A 24,109-nucleotide genomic window follows, 5' to 3' on the forward strand; every position below is an offset into this window, starting at 1 on the left:
TTTCAAAAGGTATTTTAAAAATATTTATGGGCCTCTCACATGCTTTTTCCAAAAATTTTGCATAATATCAAACTGTAAACTTACATTGTAAGATACAGATCAAATATTAAAAATACTCGATTTTCTCCAAAACTTAAAAAAAAATCTGAAAATTGAAAAGTAAACTTTCATTTTTTTAAAAAAAAATGTTTGGTTTTCATACATACAACCAAATTCTAAAATTTTTCATGTATATTTTCTAAAATAAAATCATTTTTATCATATATATATATATATATATATATATATATATATATATAAATATCTTAACCAGTTTATGATTATCCGTTAGGGTTTGTTTGACCAAAGTATAAAAAATGCTTCAATAATTATTTTGTTTAATTAATATTAGGAATGTTAGGACTTAACTATATCTAAGAAATAAATAAGTTGGGGCCTTAGAACAATTATGATTTAACATAATAAGATAAAAACTTCTTCACAAAGAGAAATCTATCTTGTACCTTAAACAAGATCAACAAACAAAAACACAATTTAAAATAACAATCAAATAAAAATATAAATATAATTTACTTTAGGTATTGAGCACTAGGAGTGATTCGTCTTTTCTTTGCACAACCAGTCATTTACTCAAACTCACAAACCATTAGATTTTCTGGTGATCATAATACTAAATAGTAACTTCTGAACTTATAATTATAATTTTATAATTAAATCCAAATACTTTTTACTACCATACTAAGAAGGCAGAACCACCATTCAAACGTCAAATTACATGCATTTATATTTGACTATTAGTTCCATACTTCATCAATAAATAATCAACCCGTAATCAATAATTTTAATGGAGGCTGTTCTTCTCCTGCAGGGGATATTTGATGGACCATGTATCTTTCATATTGCACATTTATTTAATAGTGAATCCAACTTATTCAATATTTGACTTAACTAGGGTTCTCTAAAGGCAATAAAACATGGCACGTCAATCTAGAATGACGGTATGAACTCTTATCAAAATTATAATTTCCTATCACAGCACTACGGTGTAGAGTGCTAAAACTCGCCCACTCTTAACTAGTATGGCCACAGGCAAAACCAAGCAAGGAGCTAAGACAACCTTGTAACATCATAGGATTTACAAGGAATCCCACACCTTTCCCGAAGATTAAGTATTGCGGTCAGAAGACAACCTGCATCTTGCGTCGATCGCATGTTTTTTGTGGTTGACCGTCATCAAATGACCATAATGACCTCATCTCAGCAATCCGCTTGGAAAATACTTCCTGTGAACACAACCGAGCACATACTCGGTCAACAAGCTTCTTTTTATCCAACCCATTCCGAAAGTGGAGCTCCGTGAAGACAGTCTAAAACAACAGTGTTGAGAAACCAAACATATACTATATTTCTTAAAAATTCTGAGAAGCTGCCACTAAGGACTTCCGAATGCAGGCTGGAGGCATTGGCTTGCATATTTGGCACAATGCCGGTATTATAACCATCCCACATTGCATATTTTCCTGTTTGATTATTGGAGAAGCAGGAAATCTGAAAGGAAAATAAGATGCTGGAGCCAAAAGAAATAACAGAATCGGAGAAAGATCAACAAACTACTATACATATACATGTGGCAGCAGCAACTCTTTAGTCATTCATCAGGAGCGTTGTTGACCTTTATTTCTAGAAGCCTGTCAACTGGATGCCTGCAAATGGGGCACCTATTTGTTTGGAACCTCAAAACCTTTGCACAGCCACTGCACATACACTGCAATGGGAGACAAGAATGGTGAAAAAAAAATAAAAAAAGACAGAAAGAAAGACTCAGCCAATGTGTCACCAACAAGATATCTACGAGATTTCTGAATCCAGATTACTTAGATAACCACTGAAATGGGAATTCATGTAGAAGAATTTTGGCCTATCAGATGAAATTCACCTTGGAGATATTCTAAATGCACCAGCAATAATACACACATTCCAGACAGTTCAGTCTTGAACCATCACATGGAACTCGCATGACTTTTAATGCAGCATTTTTTGCAAATGCCTGCCGTTGGATACAGACACAAACAGCAGGAAAAGGGTCCCGTTCATGCCTGTGGCTATATAATGTTTAAGGAAACAGTTTTCTGTAGCTTTCACAACTTAAAAGAACAAAATTCCAAAACGATAAATAGTCCTTGGTTGAAAAGCAATTCCCTAAAATATGAACTGTGGGTGAAGAGCATCACTTCCTTGTATTTCCCCTTCGCGTGCACACACACACACACAGGGAGGGAGAGGCTTACCATGTGTCGGCAAGGAAGAACAGTAGTGTCCCGTGGTTCTGACAGGCAAATGACACATTCTTTACCTGGGTCATTTGCATCAACATCACCCTCAACTGAATTTCCAATCCCATATATCTCCTGAAGCTCATATCTCCTCCCATTAACCCAGAGGATCTGCTTCATTACCCTCACTTGGTACTCTCCTTTCTCCTTCTCAAATATTGCTTGCGTTACCTGAGAGTTCATAGGTTCAGACATTTGGTTTCCTTCTGTTCCATTATGATTTGCAGGGGATGCCTCTGCCTTTACTGCTAGAGGATAGGCATCCATCTCACCCTCTTTTAACAACTCTTTCCCCTCAAACAAGGTGAAATCAATCCCTGTTCCAGAAGGCTGTCTGAACTTCTGGCCCAGACCTTGTGGGAAATTTACTGTCACTGGTGGAAGGTCTGCCTTCGTTGGTGTCAGGACACAATCCTCACCTTCTTTCGCAAAGAAAATAATAGTGATGCTGTATGCAGATCAAAGGAATGCGATTTTTGTAAGAAATTAATACCAGATGTTTAATAACAAGTGCCAAAGAGGAAAAAAAACATTCAGAAATTCCTGATAAAATGAATACAAGCCAAAATTCACAGCTTATTTGGATCAGCATTTATCCCCATGTCTTTCAAAAGAAAGCTCCAAGAAAGCACCCATGATAAATAAATAAGATCACATGACGATGCCAACTAGTAATAAGGAAATGATTCTGAGCAAAGAGATAATTATTTACCATTTCCCTTTGTTTATGAGTTGCTATGCTAGATGCTACACGATTATTATGAGAATGCTACCCAGACTTTTTCACAGAACATTCTCCTTTTATAGCACACAATCCAGCTAAAAGAGTGACATATATGGAAAATGGTACTTTGTAACTCGACTTCAATTAAACTATTGAAACTCTTACAAACAACATCCAATCAATAAATATTACATTTTTTGGTACGGAGCTTGATATGCCACAATGAACATTAAAGGGATGTAACTTTGTTTTTCTTTGTGTGGATGCCACTCAAAGTAAATGGTCCATCATCCAATTACATCATATCATCAAAGAGGTGTAAAAAAAAAGTGTTTACAAGCTTTCCAACCCTTGAACATTATTGCACAAAGTGGATGCTCTCAAAATTCAAAACCCAAATTTCATGGATGCAAATCTATTTTAACACCGCACCAAGACTGCACCTATTTAGGTGGATTAGAAGAGTAAAAACCAAATCTATTCATCGGCCATGATTAAATCCCATTTAGCACAAGATATCTGTTGCAATGGTTCACTACAGTCATTCGGTAGTAACCCCAAATTCATCATCTCACCAATTTTCTAACCAATCCCAATTTAAGACAAGATAATGTCCTAAGCAGGCCCAGGGACCTTGATTAAGAAAATCCTCTGAATTACCCATGAATCCATAACTTGCCCAAAAACAATTAAATTCCAGCAAAAGCAACCTCTACTGCTCTAAACGGTAAGTTTCAACTTCAGTTTGTTAAACCATTTCCTTCAAGCAGTCAAATCACCGTACAAATCTCCAGCTATGCTGAAAACAAAATCCTTACTTGCATGTAATGCAATCCATAATAAGTTCATTCCTAACGTCAAGCTAGCACTTAATTGCTACCTTTACATCCATGGAATAACTATAAAAATTGAACATTTATTAGAGGGAAGTCACTCCAAGAACAATCCTCAACAATGATGGAAAGTAGAAAGTTAAACCAAAGAATCAATGACCAATACTTTATTTTAACTTCACCATCCTCTGATAGAAATTACCAAAGCCAAATCAAGTACTCATTCAAAATCCTCTCAAGTCAAAGTCTTGCAAGAGTCAAATTACTTTTTAAAAGATGTTCCTTCCACAAATAAAACCAGTAATCCTATCAAACAAAGACCAACAAAACCTCTTGAAAAAGCTTTCTTCACATTCAATAACAAAAGCACTACATCAAAACAAAACAAAAACAATTTAAAATATAAAGCTTTACCCTTTACCTTCCAGCAACAGTAGCATCAAATGTGAAAGTAACAAGATAGCTCCCTGGATTCTCCTCATCCGGTTCAAGCCTCAAACTCTCCTTCTTCAAATTAACATCGCTCCTTATAGTGACCGTCTTCTGGTGCTCTACATAAGGAGCCGGTTGGGGCATCACTGGGTACCTCCCTCCTACCCAATGAGCCGCCGGGTGGTCCACCCGGTTGCGGTGATCGTACGGAGCTGGCGACTGCACGGGCATCGCGGGTGGATAGTACCCAGGGTACTGATAATATGGTGGGGGGTTAGGGTTAGGGTATTGCGAAGGGTAAGGCGTTGCCGCCGTGAAAACGTAACGGCTGGGCGTGATTTCCGGCTGCGGGGGTGCTGGTGGGGGCGGTGGAGGGTGGCTCTGCCGGCTTCCGTGTCTCCTTCGGCCGTTAACGTTGTTGCTGCTGATGTTTCCCATGATGGGGTTTTGGGCTTGACCGTTTCTGTTAAGCTTTTATCTTTTAATTTTTTTTTGGGTCAGTTAGTTAAAAAAAATAGAAGAAAAAACGGGTAAGAGAAATATCCGGTAATTTTGTTTAGCTGTAACTGACAAAAGCGGATCTGGAACCTTGAACGGTTCAGTTTTTCTTTTTGTCTTGTTCCTTTCTTTCTTTTCTTGTCTGATGGTAACAGAAGGGAAGGTCCTTTGTGAAGAGCGGAGGATGGAAATGGGGGAGAGAAAAGCTAGGAGATATTTATTTGGGCTTTGTTGCGTGTTTATACTAGAACAAGGAGGAGGAGGAGGAGGAGGAGTAGAGGGGATGATTTTGCAAGAGGTGAGGGATGGAGGCAGAATCGGTGGGTGGGTGGGTGGGTGGGTGGGTGGGAAATGGGTGGTGTAATGCGATCGCGTAAAGCTCCACCATTTCTTTATGATTGACAGAGGGAGGGCTAGAGATTATGCTAAAGTTATTAATTTACTGTTTAGTGGATTATTTTTCCACTTCTTTTGTTCGATTTTGTTATTAGTTCTTAAATAAAAAATAATTATTTAACGGTTCTCCTGTTTTTCCAGGACAGCTTCCATCAGTGCTCGGCCGGCAGAGATAAAACGGGCCCTTTTTCGTATTCAAGGTGTTATCTCAATTCCTGCAAGAACATTCACGAAAATGTGGAGAATTAAAAAGAAAAAGGCAATACTTGAATTTTTGTTTGCACATACATGTGCTCATGATTGCATTCCTAATATTGAGTGCGTGGGTGGGCCACTTCAAATAATGTACCGGGCAATGGGCATGACTTAGGTCTAGCACGGCAGTTTCTGTTCAGTTCTGGCGAGACCATGTCCGGCTTACTGAGCTAACATCTTGACTTGAGACTGCTTTCGGGCTTCGGACCTTTCATGTAAGCGGGGCAAACAAACCTTTAAACATTTGCGAGCACGTATTTAAAATTAAATTAAAAAAAATCTATTGTATATGTTGACAAAACTAAAAGGATAAAAAAAACATTTAAGGGGATGATTCATAATATTCAGGTAGAGTAAGTTTTGAGAATTTTTTATACGGTGACATCAAGCATGAAGTTAAGTGTAAGAAAAAATTAATCTTTAATTAATGTAATCCAAATAAGAAATAAGAGCCACTTGACATGTACAAGAGTTTTAGCATATAATTTTATGGTAATGATCATAACTTTTAATCCAATTGTTGAATTCGGTTAAAATTTTATTAAAAAATATTAAAAGCTTTGTTTTCTATAGGATTAAAATTTTATAGTAATCAGATATCAGAAAGATTTTTAGATAAAGCTCATAAGTTTTTATATAATGTCTTGATACTTGGCAACATCAAATGATACTTTATACTAAAATAAAAAAAAACAAGGAAAATTTTTTTTTTCCATGCACATACATTCCTATGTTTAGTAACCATTTATATTATTTCAAGATTTATTTCAGTTAATTTAATATATTCAAATTCTATCATTAAACAATTATTCTTTTCTTTAGATACATGCATATCAATTTATATAATTCCCATATCTCATAACATAGCAATCATTCTCAAAGGTTAGGCCTCAAGCCACACGGTCAAACTATCATTACTTAAAGCATATCACATACATGTTTCTGTCCATAACCATACTTAGCAATTACACATCATCATACTTTTAAAACTAATTTACCCAGTTAAAAATCTAACATATCCATATTTTACATACATTCCCAATTCATATAATTACAACATACCAAAATACATCTCTAACTATTACTACTATCATATATAATATCTTGTCGTAGTATTTGGAATATAATAGACTCGAGCATCAATTGACAAGAATATATTGAAACCTATGCAAAAAATATAACATTCATATAAAATATCTATAGTAAAACTCATAAGATAGTGATTTATAAATTTTACAAACAATATTGAAGGATTACATTCATTTCATGATATACACACATGAAATATCAAAACTTATACTAGCCTTAGATTTCTAGATCAAGCCAAATAGTCTTTCTTTTTATCTTTCTTTATCACCTTATTACAGGTCTTCAATCATTCCTTACTCTTATACAAGTCTTCTATCTCCCCGCCTTTATAATACAATTTCACTACCATTTACTTATCCCTCTATAAGGACTATATATACATGAGGTCACAAAAGAGGTTTATTTCCTTAAAACTCATATGGAGATTGCTTTCTCACATTATCTAGTCTTATAACATATTTTCTCTTTTATGACACTAAGTGAAGGTGAGTCCCCCGTGGAGCTCCCACCACCCAAGTTTCCAAGAACGTAGGTGCCATATAGTGTATCTTTATACTATTCCTAAACAACATTGGCCACAAGTTCACCATTCAACCGTACATATTGATCATATAGCATACACTTTACACTGTTTTGGTCCATACCAAAACTACGCTAACCATTCCTTCTTCAACCACATTGTATACACGCAAGACTAATCGTATCTTTATATGTATACTCTTTTTCTAAGGTTACTAAATACTCTACACATGTACTCTTATGTGATCCTAAAATCCATCCTCTAGCTAAATTGGTTGTCAACACATCATTTTTCCTTCCCACATATAAGGTTGCCTTAATAGCCGATTACCCTATATTCTTTGGGATGTCATATCCACCATTGTCTTCATATGCTTAGAATATCTTAATAATTCTAAATCCTTCCAATATTCCACATTTTTTTCAATTCTTCTAAACATGCATACTAGGTGTTGTAATTATAGCCTAAATATTCTTACATATGAGCTTTCATAATAGCTATCTTTTTTAATATTTTTGGATTGTCCATGACAACCCCTTTCTTACTATAATTTGGGCTCTCCCGGCAACCTATAAACAAAACATAGTTTGTCCATCGCGACAACTTATATTGACATCGCATATGTATTATCCTATAATATTCTTTCGTATTATAGGTTGGTAACCAACATAACCACTATTATAAGACCTAGGTTGTGGTCTAGGAGCCTAAAAGGCCTTAAGACCATTAGTGAGGCAAAAACAGCCTATAACCCAAGTATTTAAGGGAACTTTTTTTTTTTTCTGAAATAATAAAAGAATATTAAAAGTTATCTGGTATAGTAAAAGAGAAACATTGTTTAAACAAGTAGTGTTACTTTTGGAGTTTTCTCTAGGAAATTCCTTAAGCTTGGGTGTGGAGCCTTTTTTGTTTGGGATTGTTTATAGGACTAGTAACAAGGTAAGATCATTCCTAACTCTTTAATTTTAAGATTATGACCAATAATTTTGGCATGACAGGGCTCGATGAATGAATTTGGGGTTAGAATGATTTTGATGTTTTTGATGGAATCAATTATGGAAAAACTTGTTAGAATGTTTTATAATATGTATCTGGATTATTTGGGATTGGGATAAAACCATTTTGATGTTAAAGAATGTGTTGTTGAGATTGGGCAGAATCGGAACAGACTATAGGTCAGGATTTTCTGGGATTCCTGATCAAACGATCGACTGACAAAAGTGAACTGGCCAATTGGTTATTAGATAGAAGATGCAGTCAACCATTTGGGTTGTGGTTGGTCAACCAGTTGGAGAAACAATAGTGAGGTAGGTATATTCTGTTTTAGACGGTGATCAGAAGCAAAGATGGTCAATCGATTGGGTTGGCTTGTGGTGGTTGACCTGTTAAAGAGATGGTCAACCGATTGGTTTGTATTGTAACGGTCGATCGGTTGGTTCAGTCTGGTCAACCGGTTTAAAGGGTTGTAGCGTTTTCGTTTCTGTCTTAGTATGTTTAATGTTTAGACTTCTTCTTCAATCTTTTTTTTTGTTTTGAGTATTTCCTATTTATTCATTTAGGTTCTGCTTATATTGCTACGGTCAAACCCCAATGATTCATTTGTCTTAGTTTCGAGTTTTTGTTTGTTTTGCTTATGTTTTCCGAGTAAGCGGGATAATTTCTATTATGCATTATATATATTGATATGATGATGAGTATTATTGCTATTGTTGATTATATAAGCTTAATTAGTTGTTATTATTATTATTATGTTTTCTTCTTAAATATTCATCATATGCTTGTTTAATTTAAACATGGTCTATATATCCTTTATGTTTGTTCAAATGTGACCATGCCTGCATTGTGAATGTTGATTATAAACCATGAACCTTATATTCATGTTATTTATTCATTTGAGCTCATGATTCTTATTACCCCATTTAGATGTCAGAAACTTCAAACTAATGAGGGGTAGTTAGTTACTCCATGCTAACGGAGAGTAGTTAACCTATGTGCATATGATATTTTGATTCCTAACTAGCAAGTAGGATGCCAATATTGTATGGATTAATCCCCTTACAATTATATATGTTTCCTAGTTAACGAGTAAGATGTCAATAATAATGATATGTTATTATAACATGCATATCCCTCTTTGTTCATCATTTGTTTGTGACCATTGGAATATATTTATTTGTTATATAACCTGATTTATACACCTATAATCACGTATCTCATAATGTGATATGGTGACATAAGATAAAAAATAAATCATTATCAATGAAGATCCTATGAATGGGACAATCTTACTTTATTATCCACCATATTATTGACACATTAATCATATTGGTAAAAAGCATGTCATTCTCACAGTTCCTCACCATTTATTCCAATAGATAGTTACTAGCAAAACACTTGCTATATTTTCCTTTAGATATCTTGAAAATTCTTGCTATAATTGTTTGTTCTTTGTTAAAGCCTAAAGCATTGACAAAGTTGTGAAAATTTGAAGTTTATAACAAAGACAAAGCAATATGGGTATTAATATCTTTTTTTTTCTTTTTCCTATAAAGTATGGTGTGACTAGGAGCAACCTAGCAGAATTACATGCCAAACTCTTCTTCCCCAACTCAACTAGGTCATGAACAATTATAACATTCACTTAACAATTACAATGTTTATGTTGGTATGATAAAGGATTACCTTACTATTATTGAGCTTGTCATAAAATAAAAACTGTAGGTGATAACAATCCTTTATCAAGTGCCCTATATATCTATGGTACTAATTGTACTTGAAATTTATCTTGTCCTTTTAGGGTAGTAGCATCCTCACTCATGAGACTTTAATAACTTGGTTAACCACCCCATCGATCCAATAGAGCGTAGACTTTAGCTATGATGAAAGAAAATATGATAGTGGATTCCCTTCCCAAAGTGTTGGCTTTTTAATCACCCATTTATTCTTCTACTGTGTCGCTCATCTAGTTGGATGACATTCACTAAAGAACCTCTCTTGGTATCACTAGAAACAAAGGTACAAGCATTCCTCTTAAAAATTATAATGGAGTTATTGGTTTTATGAGTGCGGTATAAAAATTTATTATACCTAAATTTTAAAAGGTGTCTTGCATTCTCTATATAGGCCTTGGATACATATCATAATAAATTTCTTATCATTAAAACCTTTATTGATGTTTAGGTATAGTCTCAAAACTATTCAATATATTATAACAACTCTTTTCTAGAGGCTTGGAATTCTTATTGTTACACCGATATCATGACGAAAGTTTTTTTTTCTAAGCTTTTGTACAAAGAGAGGGGGGAAGGTTTGAAGAGGGAATAAGATGTAAAAGAGTCACCACCTAATATTATAGCATTAGAAACCCTAACTAATCTTTTATAATTTTGGGCAAATGGCTAGTTATGCTAAAGAAAATATATTATCACCTATGATTACAAATGGATATTATATAAGGGATTAGACTGAAAGGTAGTTGATTGGGACAAAACCTATCATTTCTAAAGTCTAGGTCATTTACCACTCCCAATTACCACTATAATGATGATCGGTGAAGGTTCATTCAATCTAACAACAATTAGTGAATTGACATCTCTAAGACTGAAAGGTAGTTGATTGGGACAAAACCTATCATTTCTAAAGTCTAGGTCATTTACCACTCCCAATTACCACTATAATGATGATCGGTGAAGGTTCATTCAATCTAACAACAATTAGTGAATTGACATCTCTAAGACACTAGTTACTTTAGATCAAAACATGTAACCAGATACGTTCTTTTCATGTAACATCATTGAATAACAAAATCGATCTATATAGGAATTAATCGACCCAGTCCAAAACCTAGGAAGTGTGCACTAAACATATATTTATCCACTCAAAGTCCATGTACAATGACATATAAAGTTCATTTATCCTATAATAGAATATCACTCGTTTTTTGTTGAATGATATTTTATACTCCAGACTCGGATGCCTAAGTAGTGATTATTACCAATTCATTTACTTGGAACACAAGATCTAGATGTATTGAATGTCCTTTACTAAACTCAAAGTTAAGGATACCAACCTATGAGAATTCATTTATCTTGAGATGTGTTATTGATTTAACAATCACACTTCATTATTTTTTTTTTTATAGTATTACCCCTAATCAATAGCCATGCATACTAATTAGAGAAGATTCTTCTATGCATAATCAATGTTAGTGGACAACTAATTTAGAAGCCAAGATTCTATACTATTATCACATAATCATTAATTTGCATGAGAATGCAAATCACTTAGGAAAGACTAACTTAATACAATCGATTAACCCTAAAGTGTAACGACTAATGATGATAAATTAACACTTAGAAGCCATTTATCGATATTGATAGAATTGGATATACTTACTTAATTCTCTCAATTGGTTCAAAAAATGAAATGACCGATGAAGGTTTATTTGCACCAAAAAACCATTAATAGACACTTGACTTAAAGGCTCTATGTATTTTAAAGAAGATTTTTGGTCTTTGAAAACTGAGATACAAGAGAAAGGTGTTATTCCTCATCAACATTCAAGATGACAACTTGTTATAAGTTTATTTACATTGAACATTAAAGGTAAATATCAAACAAAAAATGAAAAAGAATTTTTTTTAAAAAAAGTTAAAAAAGCATGATTTAAAAAGGAAATGTTAGTGACAAGTTTAGAATGTAGAAACTTTTTTTGAAAGTTAAGCAAGCATGATTTAAAAGAGAAAGTGTTTGTGAAAAGCTTGAAATGTTGATCTTTTAAATGCCTTTTTAATATGGGGCAACCCTTAATAGGCTTTGTAAACAAGCTACAAAGCCAATATGAATACATATATGAATGAGTCTTGATTTTTCACTAGAAAACAAAAAGAAATGCCAAAACACATACTGTTTGAAAAGATTCACATCCATATAAAAGAAAATATCAAATTACAGTTGACAATGATTGTGTTAAAATGGTCAAGAATATAACAAAACCAAGATGCAAGATTATAAGGTTTCAACCACAATGTAAAAAAGTAGTAAAAAATGGACAAACAAAAAACAAACTTAAGGAATAGATAGGTCTTTTAAAAGACTTGTTTTAACTGGGTTTTAGAATCAACTAACTTAAAGAGAAGCTAACCTAGAAGCTATATTGCAACTTCTAAATAGATACAAAACATAATAGTTACAAACACACATAAGAATCCATTTATAATTCATCATAAGTCCAAACAAAATGAATGGGGTAATAGTATGGATATTGTAAGTAAAACAACATAGAAAGAGGAAATGACAAATGATAACATGCTCAAACTAGATATTTAGCAATTCCAACTATAAGAGGTTTAAGATATTTAAAGTTCAATACTTTAATTGGTAGAAAGTCCTAACATTTCTAGTATAATTTATAAGTGTGAACATTGACACATATACGTCTGAAACTAGATCTTATGGTTGAGGTTTAAACTTCACTAACTTAAAGAGACCTACCCTAAAAGATAGAATGTGATTTTTTAAGACCTCATACAAACACTACAAACACAAACACAATATTAGAGAACATTCATAAACTTATTAATGGTGGTGAACAATATAAAATAAACAACATGAAGGATGTTATAATGTAGCAATAAAAAAAGAGATACAACCCAATGATGGTGAATTTAAACAAAGTATTTCATGAATCTCACATAGTAAAGAAGTAATTAGTTAGACTGAGCTTTGATTGTTTGCCTATTTATTTTTATTGGTCTATTTAATTTAATTTTTGCATATTTATTTTTACTGCTTTAACATGCATGTTTATATATTACTCGTGCATAAGTACATCGGGTATGAATTAATGCCTTCATGCATTTTTATTTTTTGAATAAACTCAATTCTAGGTTAAGTGGGGAGTAGTGATCTGTCTCATGACTTTCAGTCGGAGTTCAGATTCATGAGAAATCTAACTATGAGCCAAGCATTTACTCAATAATGACAGTTACACTGTGCTCCAACCATTCCTTGTAAACCCCTACACCGTCTTCATGAAAGGTGGTCATTGGGTATATCATAGACTCTTTTAAGACCAGATAGTGAGCTTACCCCTCATGTAATAACCTAAAACCTACCTTTAGGGTATGGACTCCTTAATAATTCATTTTGCAATAGGTTAAACTTGATTAAAATCCTAAACTTTGCAAGGTTGTTTTTTAGCTAAGACTATGACTTCCATGACTTCTTCTGAGTATGGGGAAAGATCTGAGATGATGCATCTAGTTGAAGGGGATTTTGCCTAAAGACCAAAGTTGGGAAATTACTGTACATGATCAAAATACATTACTCCATGGATAATATAAAGAAGCTTGTGGTAGTTTTGGGATATGTGGATGAGACTTTGTTTGAGAGAAAGTATGGGAGAATTGCCCATCTAATAAGGATCTCAGTTTAGATTTCTACAGGCAATGCCTTAATGCATTTCTAGAATCCGGGTTATAGATGTGTCCCTTTAGAGATATTGACATGACCCCTACCATTAAAGAGTATGCCCAGATTTTGAACTTCCCAAATAACCCTTACAAAGTATATTTCAGACAAAGAATCGAGAATACAACTACCAAGGTCGTAAAATTATTACATCCAGACCAAAGTGATTAGTACAAGATGTTTAATGGAGAATTTAAATGGAAGTTAATGGAGAATAAAATGAAGGCATATAAAGATAAGGGAAAGCTAGGAGAAGAGAAATACTAAGTAGTTGCTTTCACCTTCTTCGAGTTAGTTTCGTTTCCTTCAAAAGTTGTTGGGATCATCAGTATTGAAGCTGCCAACGCCTTAGTTGAATATGAATGACAAAGAATAACTCCACCACAACTTTCTTGGTTGAAACTCATTTATCCCTAAACCATTGTAAATTGCATGGAAAAGGAGCAATGTGGTGTTGTGTTCTATATTATATATGGATAGTTAGTCATTTAGAGACACCAAGAAAAGTTTTCAATAATTTCTGATCGTTCAACATAAGACCCTTCATGATGATTTTGAGTGAGGAATGGAACAAGTTAAATTAGAAGTCATGGGTAAAAAATTACCAAGCACTTTATCGGAGTGATTTCAGGTGGAAAGCCCTTTAGGTATGCAGTTCATCTTATCTTATGAGTTGTGGTGATAAAACATTGATTCCACTGATTGGTTTGACTGGTTACATCAGTTACTCACCCTCGTTGGTAGCTGGAAAATTTAGAGGCATTCAGTATATGTTGAGGACCTAGGGATTAGCCAAGTATAACAGTTTGTTCAAAGATGTCAATCACACTATGAGATGTGTTTGGGGGCAGCTTGTTTTATTCTACGGAGAGGAACAACAAAAAGAATCCTCAACCAACCCTAACCACTTAGTATGGAGGAATGATGAATTATATGAGGTGCTCAGAAACATTAGAATGCAAAGCCAAATATCAGTCAGGAAGATCCTCCACCACAAAACCCAGGAGAAAAAGGGTAAATAACAAAGAAGATTTGTAAGATGAGTTAGATAAGTTGAGGATTGAGTTGAGCAATAGTAAGAGTCAATAAAAATTCTTAGAAAACCACCTTTTAAAAGAGAAAAGATTAAGGCATTTATAAACCAATAGTTGAGAGAAAAGGTTGAGCGGATAGTTGAATTAATACAGGATTCGGAAGTGAGGAAAGAACCACCAAAAGATGGATAAGCAGTCTAAGGAAATTGTGCATGGAATCCAGAAATAGTAGAAAGAAAGGATGATCAAGTATGATGACCTGGTGAACAAACACGTGATGCTGGAAAAAGAGTTGGTGACTCTGAAAAAGACATGTGAAGGTAGGAGACGTGCTGAAAAGGAATCAATAGCTTCTTTAAAAAAGAAGAAGGATCACAACAAAATGAGACTGGAAGTTGAAAAAGAGAAAAATAAATTGACTAATCTTATTATTGAAGAAAAAAGAAGCTTAAGAGCTCAATATAAGGCCCGAGATGATGATGAAAGAAAAGCAAGAAGGGCAGTTGAGTCAGATATGAGGGAATATTAGAATAGAGTAAATGCTTTGAAAGACCGGGTCTCTACAATCCAATATGAGCAAGTTGATCTGAATAAAGCAAAGATTATCTAGGATAGCTTAAAACAGAGAAAGAAGTAAAAAGCTTTCTTGGGTATTTGAATTATATAACTCGGTTTCTTGGGTATTTGAATTATATAACTTGTTTCATATCTCAGCTAACAGTAATATGCGACGTAGTTTTCCATTTATTCTAAATAAAAAATCTGAGGATATGGAACAATGATCGCCAGGAAACCTTTGCTGCAAGAAACTGCCAAGCTCCGCCCACGAATGTTTACCACAGTTAAAATGTTGACCAACGAAAATGATATCAAAGATATTCAAATTTCACAACCAGGGCTTCTTTCTGATCTGATGGATATTAGACTGCGACAGAAGCACTCATACCAGAGGACACAGACCAAAATTTCCAGTATTTTTTATTTGGTAATTCTTGTTCTATAAACCCCGGAAAAAAAGGAAAAGAAAATTTTCATTTCTAACCAATGGAGTCTAGATAATAACTGCTGCGCATATATAAATATATTGATTGGATTATGCGGGTGTTGTGTGGTCAAACGAAAGGTTTTTGTGATTCCACAGGAACAATCCCTTCAACACGATGTTGAATTTACTGAAAGATGCTGTAGAGTAGTCGTTGGTTTAAATGAATTTTAACTTGTTATTGTGTGAAATACATGTGTATTGCGGTTTAGTGTAGATTGGTTGATAGATCCATCGTAAAATAAAAGAGAGGAGCATGAAATGGGCATGAATCAGCAGGAAACTACGAATGCTAAGAGCTTCCTTAAACCGCTTTATCTCGTGTGCTGCAGTATAAATGTAAAAATAGCACGGCAGTATTTTGTTGAATTCTATTAAATCCAACAGCTTTCTTCATGCGAAGATGTTTCTTTTGTTGTCTCTTCATGCTTTGGAGGAGGGACAAAATAGAGAGGGTCTGGTCAGAGCATCAAGATCTCCCTGAAAAACAAATATTACTAGATATCAGACAAGAGCAAGCTTCATGGTAGGTGAAACCCCCCAACGTGTCATGAACTGCAAATTAATGAAAGCTTTTAAATTAATGATTGAATTGTGGATGACCATTATTTGAATTTGTTGAACAGAGGGAAATTTATCTTACTGTGGATGATTAGGGTTGTGTCAAAATCAAGCTGGTAACCTGGCAGTATGAAAGTGAAAACTATTAAGTATAGGCGTGACTCTTTTCCATCATGAACATAAATTCTTGTTTCTGTCCGTCAAGATGGATGCAAACCATACCCGAAAGTCTACAGCTTCCTAGTTTCCCTCAATGCACGGCACAGTCAAGCTTTCTAAACAGGACATCCTAACGAGGCTTCAATCATACCACTGAGACAGAAAAACTGCGTTATGGGATGGTAAAAAATCCTAACGACATATGGTCGACCGTATATATACATATCTTACCAGACATGAACTCCTACGTACAATTAATGTAACAATGTTCCCTTCTCTGATAAATAACTCACAGCATGCATGACTCGTTGCACGCCATCCACCAAGGCCACCGACGTTCTGATGAGCTATGCAAATGGCATGCAGGGAGCCAGGCACACAGGGATCTCACACAGGCACATATTTTAGTCTGAATTGATACATGAAGCTTTTTGGAGATCAAACGGAGCTCAATTAGTTTCTGTTAGACAAGAAAAACAGTGCATTTGTATTAATATATCTAAGCATTATATGCTGCAACTTCAAAAGTTCAAACCAGAAAAGATATGTTAAATTTCATAAATATTGTTCACCACCTTGAAATAATGAGGCATGAAAGTGCCTGCTGTTTGGAAGCACCATAACACAAGGAGCAAGAGCATTGCAACAGGAAAGCATGGATAAATAGATCCCTTCTTGCCAAAATGGGACAATCAAGTTGGTTTCTAAGGGATTGTCCACACCATACCTCCCTTTCTTCATTGTTTAAAACCAACTAGCTTTTGAGAAGGATTTTTGGCATACAGAAAACAAACTACAGAGAAACACTTTACCTGAAAGGCTCTTTCTTTCTATATTTTGTCTGTAAATATGGTGAAGGCTACAGAGATATGCGTGTGAGCCTAAAAGTGTATCATAGAAGATTTAAGGAGATAGAAAGAGAAATACACGAGGTTGAGAGAAATAAACGAGGTTGGCAATTGGCAATTTTTCCTTTCTCTTTTTTTTTTTAGGATCATAAAGCGAAGGCTCTTTTCCTTTTCTGAAACTGAAATGCGTGGGAGTGCTTGGGGGCGCTAGAGAAAGATGGTTCTTAAAATGGGACTTATCCTCTGGATTGGAGCAGAATGGTCTTCGAATAATTCAATGTCAAGTTGATAGAAAAGCTGTCATGTTCAATCAGTTCTGGAAAATGCTTTACTGGAATGAAAGGTCCCTTGAGTGGGGGCGGTGGCACCACCTTCGTGTTTGAACAGGCCTTGTGATCTAAATGGCTCAGATTCTTCTCTCTCTTCCATCTGCAGCCAGGTGCTCCACACCAGCATCCTCATCTCTTTTCCAAAAATCTAGCTTTTACTACTGTCTGTAATCTCTCACAAAGCTATTCCATTTGTCCATTATAATCATAAGGGTTCAGTTTCTTCTTTTCCTGTTTAACTCTTGCAGGTTTCACAAATGCTTGACCATACTCTAAGCAGATGGAGTCAAACTCCAGTTCTGAATATCTGGTATCAACAACTTTTAGCTCAAGCTTATGAGATCATCACTCTTCAGCATAATCATAGAAACTTTTCTGCAAAAAAGATGGATCCCCACAGTGTGCTTCAGGACAATAAAGGGAATTCGATCCTCTCCAATAAACTTTAGCCCACGAAAACATCCAATGAGCACTTAGATCCAGCCATGACAATGACAAATTGCATTCAGAAAACTACTGATAGTATGCAATATTATCTGACTAGTTGCACATATAATAATAGTGCATTTATTAATCAATCTCTTTTCAGATACACGTGTTAATCAATTCTTATCAATGCATTCGTTAAGAATGCCCTGGAGAAAACATTGAGACTGAATAAGACAAAATTAAGAGATAGAGAAAGAGAAGCTGTGTCTGAAAGCTAATATGGTGCGGACTTGACAATATTTTATCTCTTGCTGTCAAGATTACCACCATCCACTGTCGAATTCCTTTTGCATCAGCTTGTTAAACGTTTCAGAGCTTACACAGTCTGTTCCTGGTCATATTGATAGATACGTGGTCTGGTTGCTTAAGCACGTTTGCGTGGATAATTAATCAACAAATAGTGATGGTTTAAATTCAAGAATTCTCATCGCTAGCAATTTGCAATGTTCTTTATCACTGAAACAGGAAGGACCATCAATCTAAATCTAGATTCCCAAGCATATATATGAGCATGGGGACCACCAAAGGATTATTAGACGTAGGGTGGTTGATTGGAACATTGACTAAGACTGCATTGGCAAACTTTTCGTTTTTGTGGTTCATATAATTTTTGGGCTAGGAATTTGAGTTTCAGCTGATTCATATGAATTTGTCCTAGTCTATACATCAAGGCATTGTTGTCCAGTGTTCAGATGGGCAAATTTATTGTTTTTAACTTCCTTGGAGATCAAAACATGTAGAATGGTATACAAATGGAATTCCCCATCACATCTATAAATGAAAATAAAGATAACAAAGAGAAAATGGGAAGAGGGGTATTGAAACAACGTGATGTACAAAAATGCTCAAGAGAAGTATACAGTAGCCGTATAGCAGCACTCAGTGCTGAAGGTGTGGTAATGGTACCTCTTTCGTCATATCAATTTCAATCGACATCTAAGGATCCTGTCTGAAGACTACAAGAGCAATCCATCCTTCACAATTTGCTCTAGAAAGGTTGCCACATCCGACATAGTAGGTCGCTCGTTAGGATTTTCCCTCACAGCCAATTCTGCTATATCGGCAACTTTAAGTAGGGACTCGACATTTCTTGGAAAAGTCACATATCTATCAATTATGGCAGCTGCTTTGCCCTGTTTAATTAATGGCACAGCCCACTCAACAATATTTGGTGGAGTGTAATCTCTATCATAGGTTTTTCTTCCGCTAAGAATCTCTAGCAGTACAATTCCAAAGTTGTATACATCACTTTTCATATCTCCACAAAGATCCTTCTCATTTGCTGAAAGAAGCCCAAAATCTGCGATTCGTGCTCCCCAGTCAGAATCCAAAAGGATGTTTGAAGTCTGGACATTATGATGGACAATTGGCGGTTCTGCTTCCTTGTGAAGGTACTCAAGTCCCTTGGCAGCCTGCATTGAAATCTTCAACCTAAGGCTCCAATTCAGAGGAGAAAGCCCACCATGGAGGTGATCATGAAGCGTGCCATGGGGCATATACTCGTAGACAAGCAGCCTTTCCCCCATTTCTGAGCAGTAACCTAACAAGTTCACAATATTGCAATGCCGAACGTTGCAGAGGACCTCCAATTCCATGTCAAAATTCCTGCTATTAGAGTGAATTATCGTGGCAGCATTTGCCCTTTTGACTGCAACCTGTCTCCCATCAGCTAGAACTGCTTTATAAACAAAACCATAGCTTCCTCGACCAAGCTCGTTGAACTCTCTGAATCCATTGGTGACATCTTTAAGCTCTGATAGTCGGAAAACTTGAGCCTTCCCAGGACAAGGAGTGATGGATTGAGGAAGGTGAGAATCAGAAGCAACGTCAGCTTCCAGCTCTGGTTTGCCGATACAAGAATGAAATTGATTCTTTGCTCTTTCTTCGTTTCGGCTGGAGAATAAACATGGAAGAACACACCAACTAACTAATATCAACAAGAAACCCAAAGCAGAAGAACCAATTATGACTGCTAATCTGCGCAAGTTGTGCCATTGCTTCTCATTAGATGATTTCAACCCACAAACATCCCAACAAGAACTGTTCTGGCAAAGAGAGCAAGCTGTGCATACTCTATCGGCATTCTCAGTACAAGGACTAGATAAGAAAAAACCTTCAGAACAATTTGACCCACATGGAGAACAAATCTTTAAGTCCTTTCTAACACACAAGCTTGTCAAGTCCGGTTCATTTAGAATGCTTGCATTGAAAACAAACTCCCCTTCACCGCAAGAACGAGGACTACATAGCCCTGGGCTGCACAACTCCAAAGGAGGACTGTAATCTGGTGGCAAAGTCCCGTTAGCAAACCAGCAATCAATAACCAAATCATCTTCCCTTATCCCACATGTCGTGAAATCAGACGAAGCAATCGCCATAAACCCAGAACCACCCTTTGGAATTAAAGATGAATTGAAACTTCCCCAACACTCGACTGCATGATTATCCTCCCTAATCCGACAGAAATGGTTAGTTCCAGCAGTTAGCGACACAAAACGGGTCCCAACGGGAGGGGTTGAATATGAATTAGTACTATTGCCCCAGCATTTGACATCATTAGACCCCTCCAAAATCCCACAAACGGAATCCCTCCCTGAAGCTAAAACCATGTAATTCTCGGAGAAATTCGAAACGCCGAACCTATCTTTGTTCGGTCCCCAACAAACAACCCCTCTTCCTCTAACCCCACCACAACTAAACTCTTCACCAGAAACAACCTTATCAAACACAAGATTACTAATAGATTGGTCATAAAAGACACCAGTGCCCTGTACAGAAGTTAAACTGTTATTAGCACCGTTGATAATATTCCAACAATCAATCGTGCCGGAATCATGATCAGAGTAATAAGATCCTCTAATAGCGCACACATGATTCTTTCCTGCTGCAATATGAGAATAAGCTGTGTTCCTATAAACTGAAGGAACAAGATCTGGACCTGAATAAACTGAGCTCCAACAGAATACTTGTGAGTTATTAGCTAAGATTCCGCAAAGAAATCCTTCGCCGCCTGATAGAGCTGCTATGGGACCAATATTACTAAAATAAGCAGATGTAGAAGCTGAGGATGATGATGGTGGCAAAGTGTTATTCTTTATCCAACAAATAACATCTTGCTTGCCACTAGCGTCGATGGCGCAGAAGAAGGCATGGTCGCCAAATGCGGCGGAGATGGGGCCCATGGATCCAAACCCAGATGCAGAAATACAAGAGAGGAGGAGAAAGAGGCCAATGAAGCAAGATTGTAACTGCATAGTTTAAAGGAAGTAAAGCAGAGGATTTGGAGTACCAGGAATTTCATGGACTGAAGTGATTGGAGGTTGCTTGCTAATTGAGATTTTAGCTGCTGCTGCTGTAGTTAGAGCTATAATTTTGATGATGATATTGTAATGTTATAGATAATTAGAAGGGACGAGGAAAGAAACGCGGGTGTCGTCGCCATTTTTACAGTTTTGTTTGTTGGGAGACCAGACCGTTATTACTTGAAAAGCGTACTAAGTTAGTCTTACCGCCAATTACATGTATCATATAAATGAGAGTTATATTAAATTTCCTTGAAATTCTCAAATTTTTACGTAGCCAGCTAACGTTTTACAAAGAATTCACTGATTATTTTATTTTTTTCTTACAGAAGAGAGCTCGAATTCAAAGTCTTTTTAAGAAAAAAAAAAAAAAAGGTACATAAATACTAGTTAAGCTACGAACTCATATGCTGTCAACTCATTCAAATTTAATGAAATCCAAACTAGTCGTTGGTGTGGTCAATTTTAACAATTTGGCACCTGCCTTCCTATCTAGATCATTAACTCACGCTGTACCTGGAGATCAGACAAAAATCTTATTGAACACTAAAAAAAAAAAGATTTAGACACCGCTATCGTGTTCTCTTAAAATATTTTTTTTTTGCTAACAATTCATATTGAACAATATTTAAAAAAAAAATTAAGATAGTACATATGAAATAATATTTTTATTTATATTAAGACGACAACATATTAGATTAACTATGTCAATCTAGGTTGACCATCAAGACTTGCAAAAATAATCTTAGAAAGAACATATTTGAAAGCTTAATACCCAATTAACTCAACTTCGACTAACGAAATTGGTAGAAATTAGTAGTTAATAAAAAATCAAAACAAGTGTGTGTGTGACTAAGATAGAAAAAATAGATCATTGATAATAAAAAGTGTTTTTTTTTTAAATGAGAGGGGAAATGCATTAAACAACAAAAAAGAAAAAAATAGCATCCCGAATAATGTGGTTTAACCTGTCAAACTTGTGATCCGGGTCATGTACTCAATTTGATCTAATAAATTTTTTTTTCTTAAATTTATATTTTATCCGCATATAAAATAAAAACAAAAAACAAAAATGGTCAAAAGAAGCTCAAGAGTGTGGGCTTGTGGTTTACCGTACCTAGGCCTTTGAAAGAAAGAGTCCAAATGCATGGGCCTTCAAGCTAAAGCCTGCACGCAGGGCTTTTTAATATATATATATTTTTAAGGAGTGGACAACATGTCATTTACCTTATTTTTTTTAAAAAAAATAGGTAGATGATGTATTGTTTGCTGCCCAAACTCTGGCCACCAATGTGGTGGTTGAGAAATCAAGGCATATATATTTTTACCATATAAATCCAATTTTTAAGTCATTTCAACCCAATAAAGGTCCACAAACCCAAAATCAAACTTTGTTAGATTTTTTCCTTCTCAACTTAGATTTATTTATTTTTATGCAATATTGAACTCTGAAAAACTACTATCAAACTTCTCTTATGGTATGGAACATGTGGACATCAATAACAACTATTTTGGTAGTTAGAAATGGCGAGAACGATAATTTTTTTCACTACTCTAAAATTCAGTGATGCTCTCTTTCTCCTTCCACAAATCAAGGATTGAAAAATGATAAAAATAAATTTTTGTACCAAGTTTGATATTTCAAAAAAGTAAGCGACCAAAAAGGTATAATGTTGAAAAATGGATGACTAAAAGGAACTTTTTGCGCCAACTTTGAACCCATCATCCATTTCAACACTTTTTTTACATTGATCTTTTTTCTTTTAATTTTTCCCCGATCAACAAAAAGGAAGCAATGGTCCATCAATTTTGTAATTTAAGGACTTAATCGTTAAAAAAATAAATTTGAAAACCAAAATGAAAAAAAAATACGCTCCAATTTACAGTGAAGTGTAAGAAAATGTACAATATAAAATTGATAGTATTTTTACTGGTGTTTTGTTAATAAATGAATAATAATAATAGTAATCAAAATGAGACTTGTGTTTACTTTGGACAGAAAATATCGATCCAATTTGATCCAACCTAAAATCAAAAGTGGTAGTCTATAACATGCAGCTAGTGTAAGGAAAATGCAATATAAAACTAAGAGTTGGTGTGTGAGCGTGTGGGCATGCACGTGTATATAAATATAAAGAAGAGCTGGTAGGCTTATGAATTTTTATATAACTGTTAACGAGGAGAAATGGTTAACACGATTCTTACACAAAAAAAAACTAATTGGTAAATAGCTCAATCTGTCATTTGATAAGTTTTCAATATGTTTATTCATTTTTAATCATATATTATATCCAATTTTTCGATATATCTTTTAATTAAGTTTTTCTATCTAAATTCACCAAATTATATATTCGTTTTTCAATATTACCCTTGTTATATAAGGATGTAATTGAAGATTTTCTTAAAACCGGTCAAGATATTTGATGAAATAAAAAGTTTTAAAATTGTTCTACCATTAAGATTTTAAAAAATAAAGATTTTAATTTTTCTCAAAAAAATAAAATTATGTTCTTGTGTAGTTTAAGGACATTTTGAGAATGAAAATAAATATAACTATTGTGTTAAACAATCCAAATTAAACAAAGAGAAAATATTAACATAAAAAAAGGGGAAGAGAAGGTTATGGTTTCATAGATATTTTGAGGTTTTTATTTTAATATTAATACAAAGAAATTATATATAGACTAAACTAAAAATATTATTTTACCCTTAATAAATAAAATAAAATAAATATATTTCTTAACAATTATATCAATTTATTTTTTTTAAAATATATGTTAGAGTATTGGATATT

General features: G+C 34.7%; 2 protein-coding genes and 1 long non-coding RNA gene across 4 annotated transcripts; all 3 read right to left on the reverse strand.

Annotated features, from left to right (window-relative positions):
• Positions 1 to 888: 888 nt before the first annotated feature.
• On the reverse strand, positions 889 to 5,200 carry LOC7486475 (probable E3 ubiquitin-protein ligase LOG2). 2 transcript variants are annotated; one of them, XM_024587859.2, is made up of 4 exons: positions 4,312 to 5,163; positions 2,289 to 2,781; positions 1,626 to 1,765; positions 889 to 1,548 (listed from the first exon to the last, which is right to left on the reverse strand). In XM_024587859.2, the coding sequence occupies exons 1-3, from the start codon at positions 4,758 to 4,760 to the stop codon at positions 1,649 to 1,651; spliced, it is 1,059 nt and encodes a 352-aa protein (XP_024443627.1). In that variant the 5' UTR covers positions 4,761 to 5,163; the 3' UTR covers positions 889 to 1,548; positions 1,626 to 1,648. The 2 variants fall into 2 exon arrangements, with proteins under 2 accessions (XP_024443627.1, XP_002323465.2); XM_002323429.4 differs by having other exon boundaries at positions 889 to 1,765; positions 4,312 to 5,200.
• A 10,553-nt stretch (positions 5,201 to 15,753) lies between these two features.
• LOC112324461 (uncharacterized) lies at positions 15,754 to 18,426 on the reverse strand. The gene is made up of 3 exons (XR_002978307.2): positions 16,923 to 18,426; positions 16,271 to 16,807; positions 15,754 to 16,107 (listed from the first exon to the last, which is right to left on the reverse strand). It is a non-coding gene; the product is annotated as an uncharacterized LOC112324461 (long non-coding RNA).
• A 274-nt stretch (positions 18,427 to 18,700) lies between these two features.
• LOC7467621 (serine/threonine-protein kinase-like protein CCR1) lies at positions 18,701 to 21,465 on the reverse strand. Its single transcript, XM_002323430.3, has one exon. It carries the CDS (start codon positions 21,265 to 21,267, stop codon positions 18,970 to 18,972), a length of 2,298 nt encoding a protein of 765 aa, XP_002323466.1. The 5' UTR covers positions 21,268 to 21,465; the 3' UTR covers positions 18,701 to 18,969.
• Between the last annotated feature and the right edge of the window lie 2,644 nt (positions 21,466 to 24,109).

Source organism: Populus trichocarpa, chromosome 16 (assembly GCF_000002775.5).
Source record: "Populus trichocarpa isolate Nisqually-1 chromosome 16, P.trichocarpa_v4.1, whole genome shotgun sequence".
In the NCBI taxonomy this organism is placed as follows: Eukaryota; Viridiplantae; Streptophyta; class Magnoliopsida; order Malpighiales; family Salicaceae; genus Populus; species Populus trichocarpa.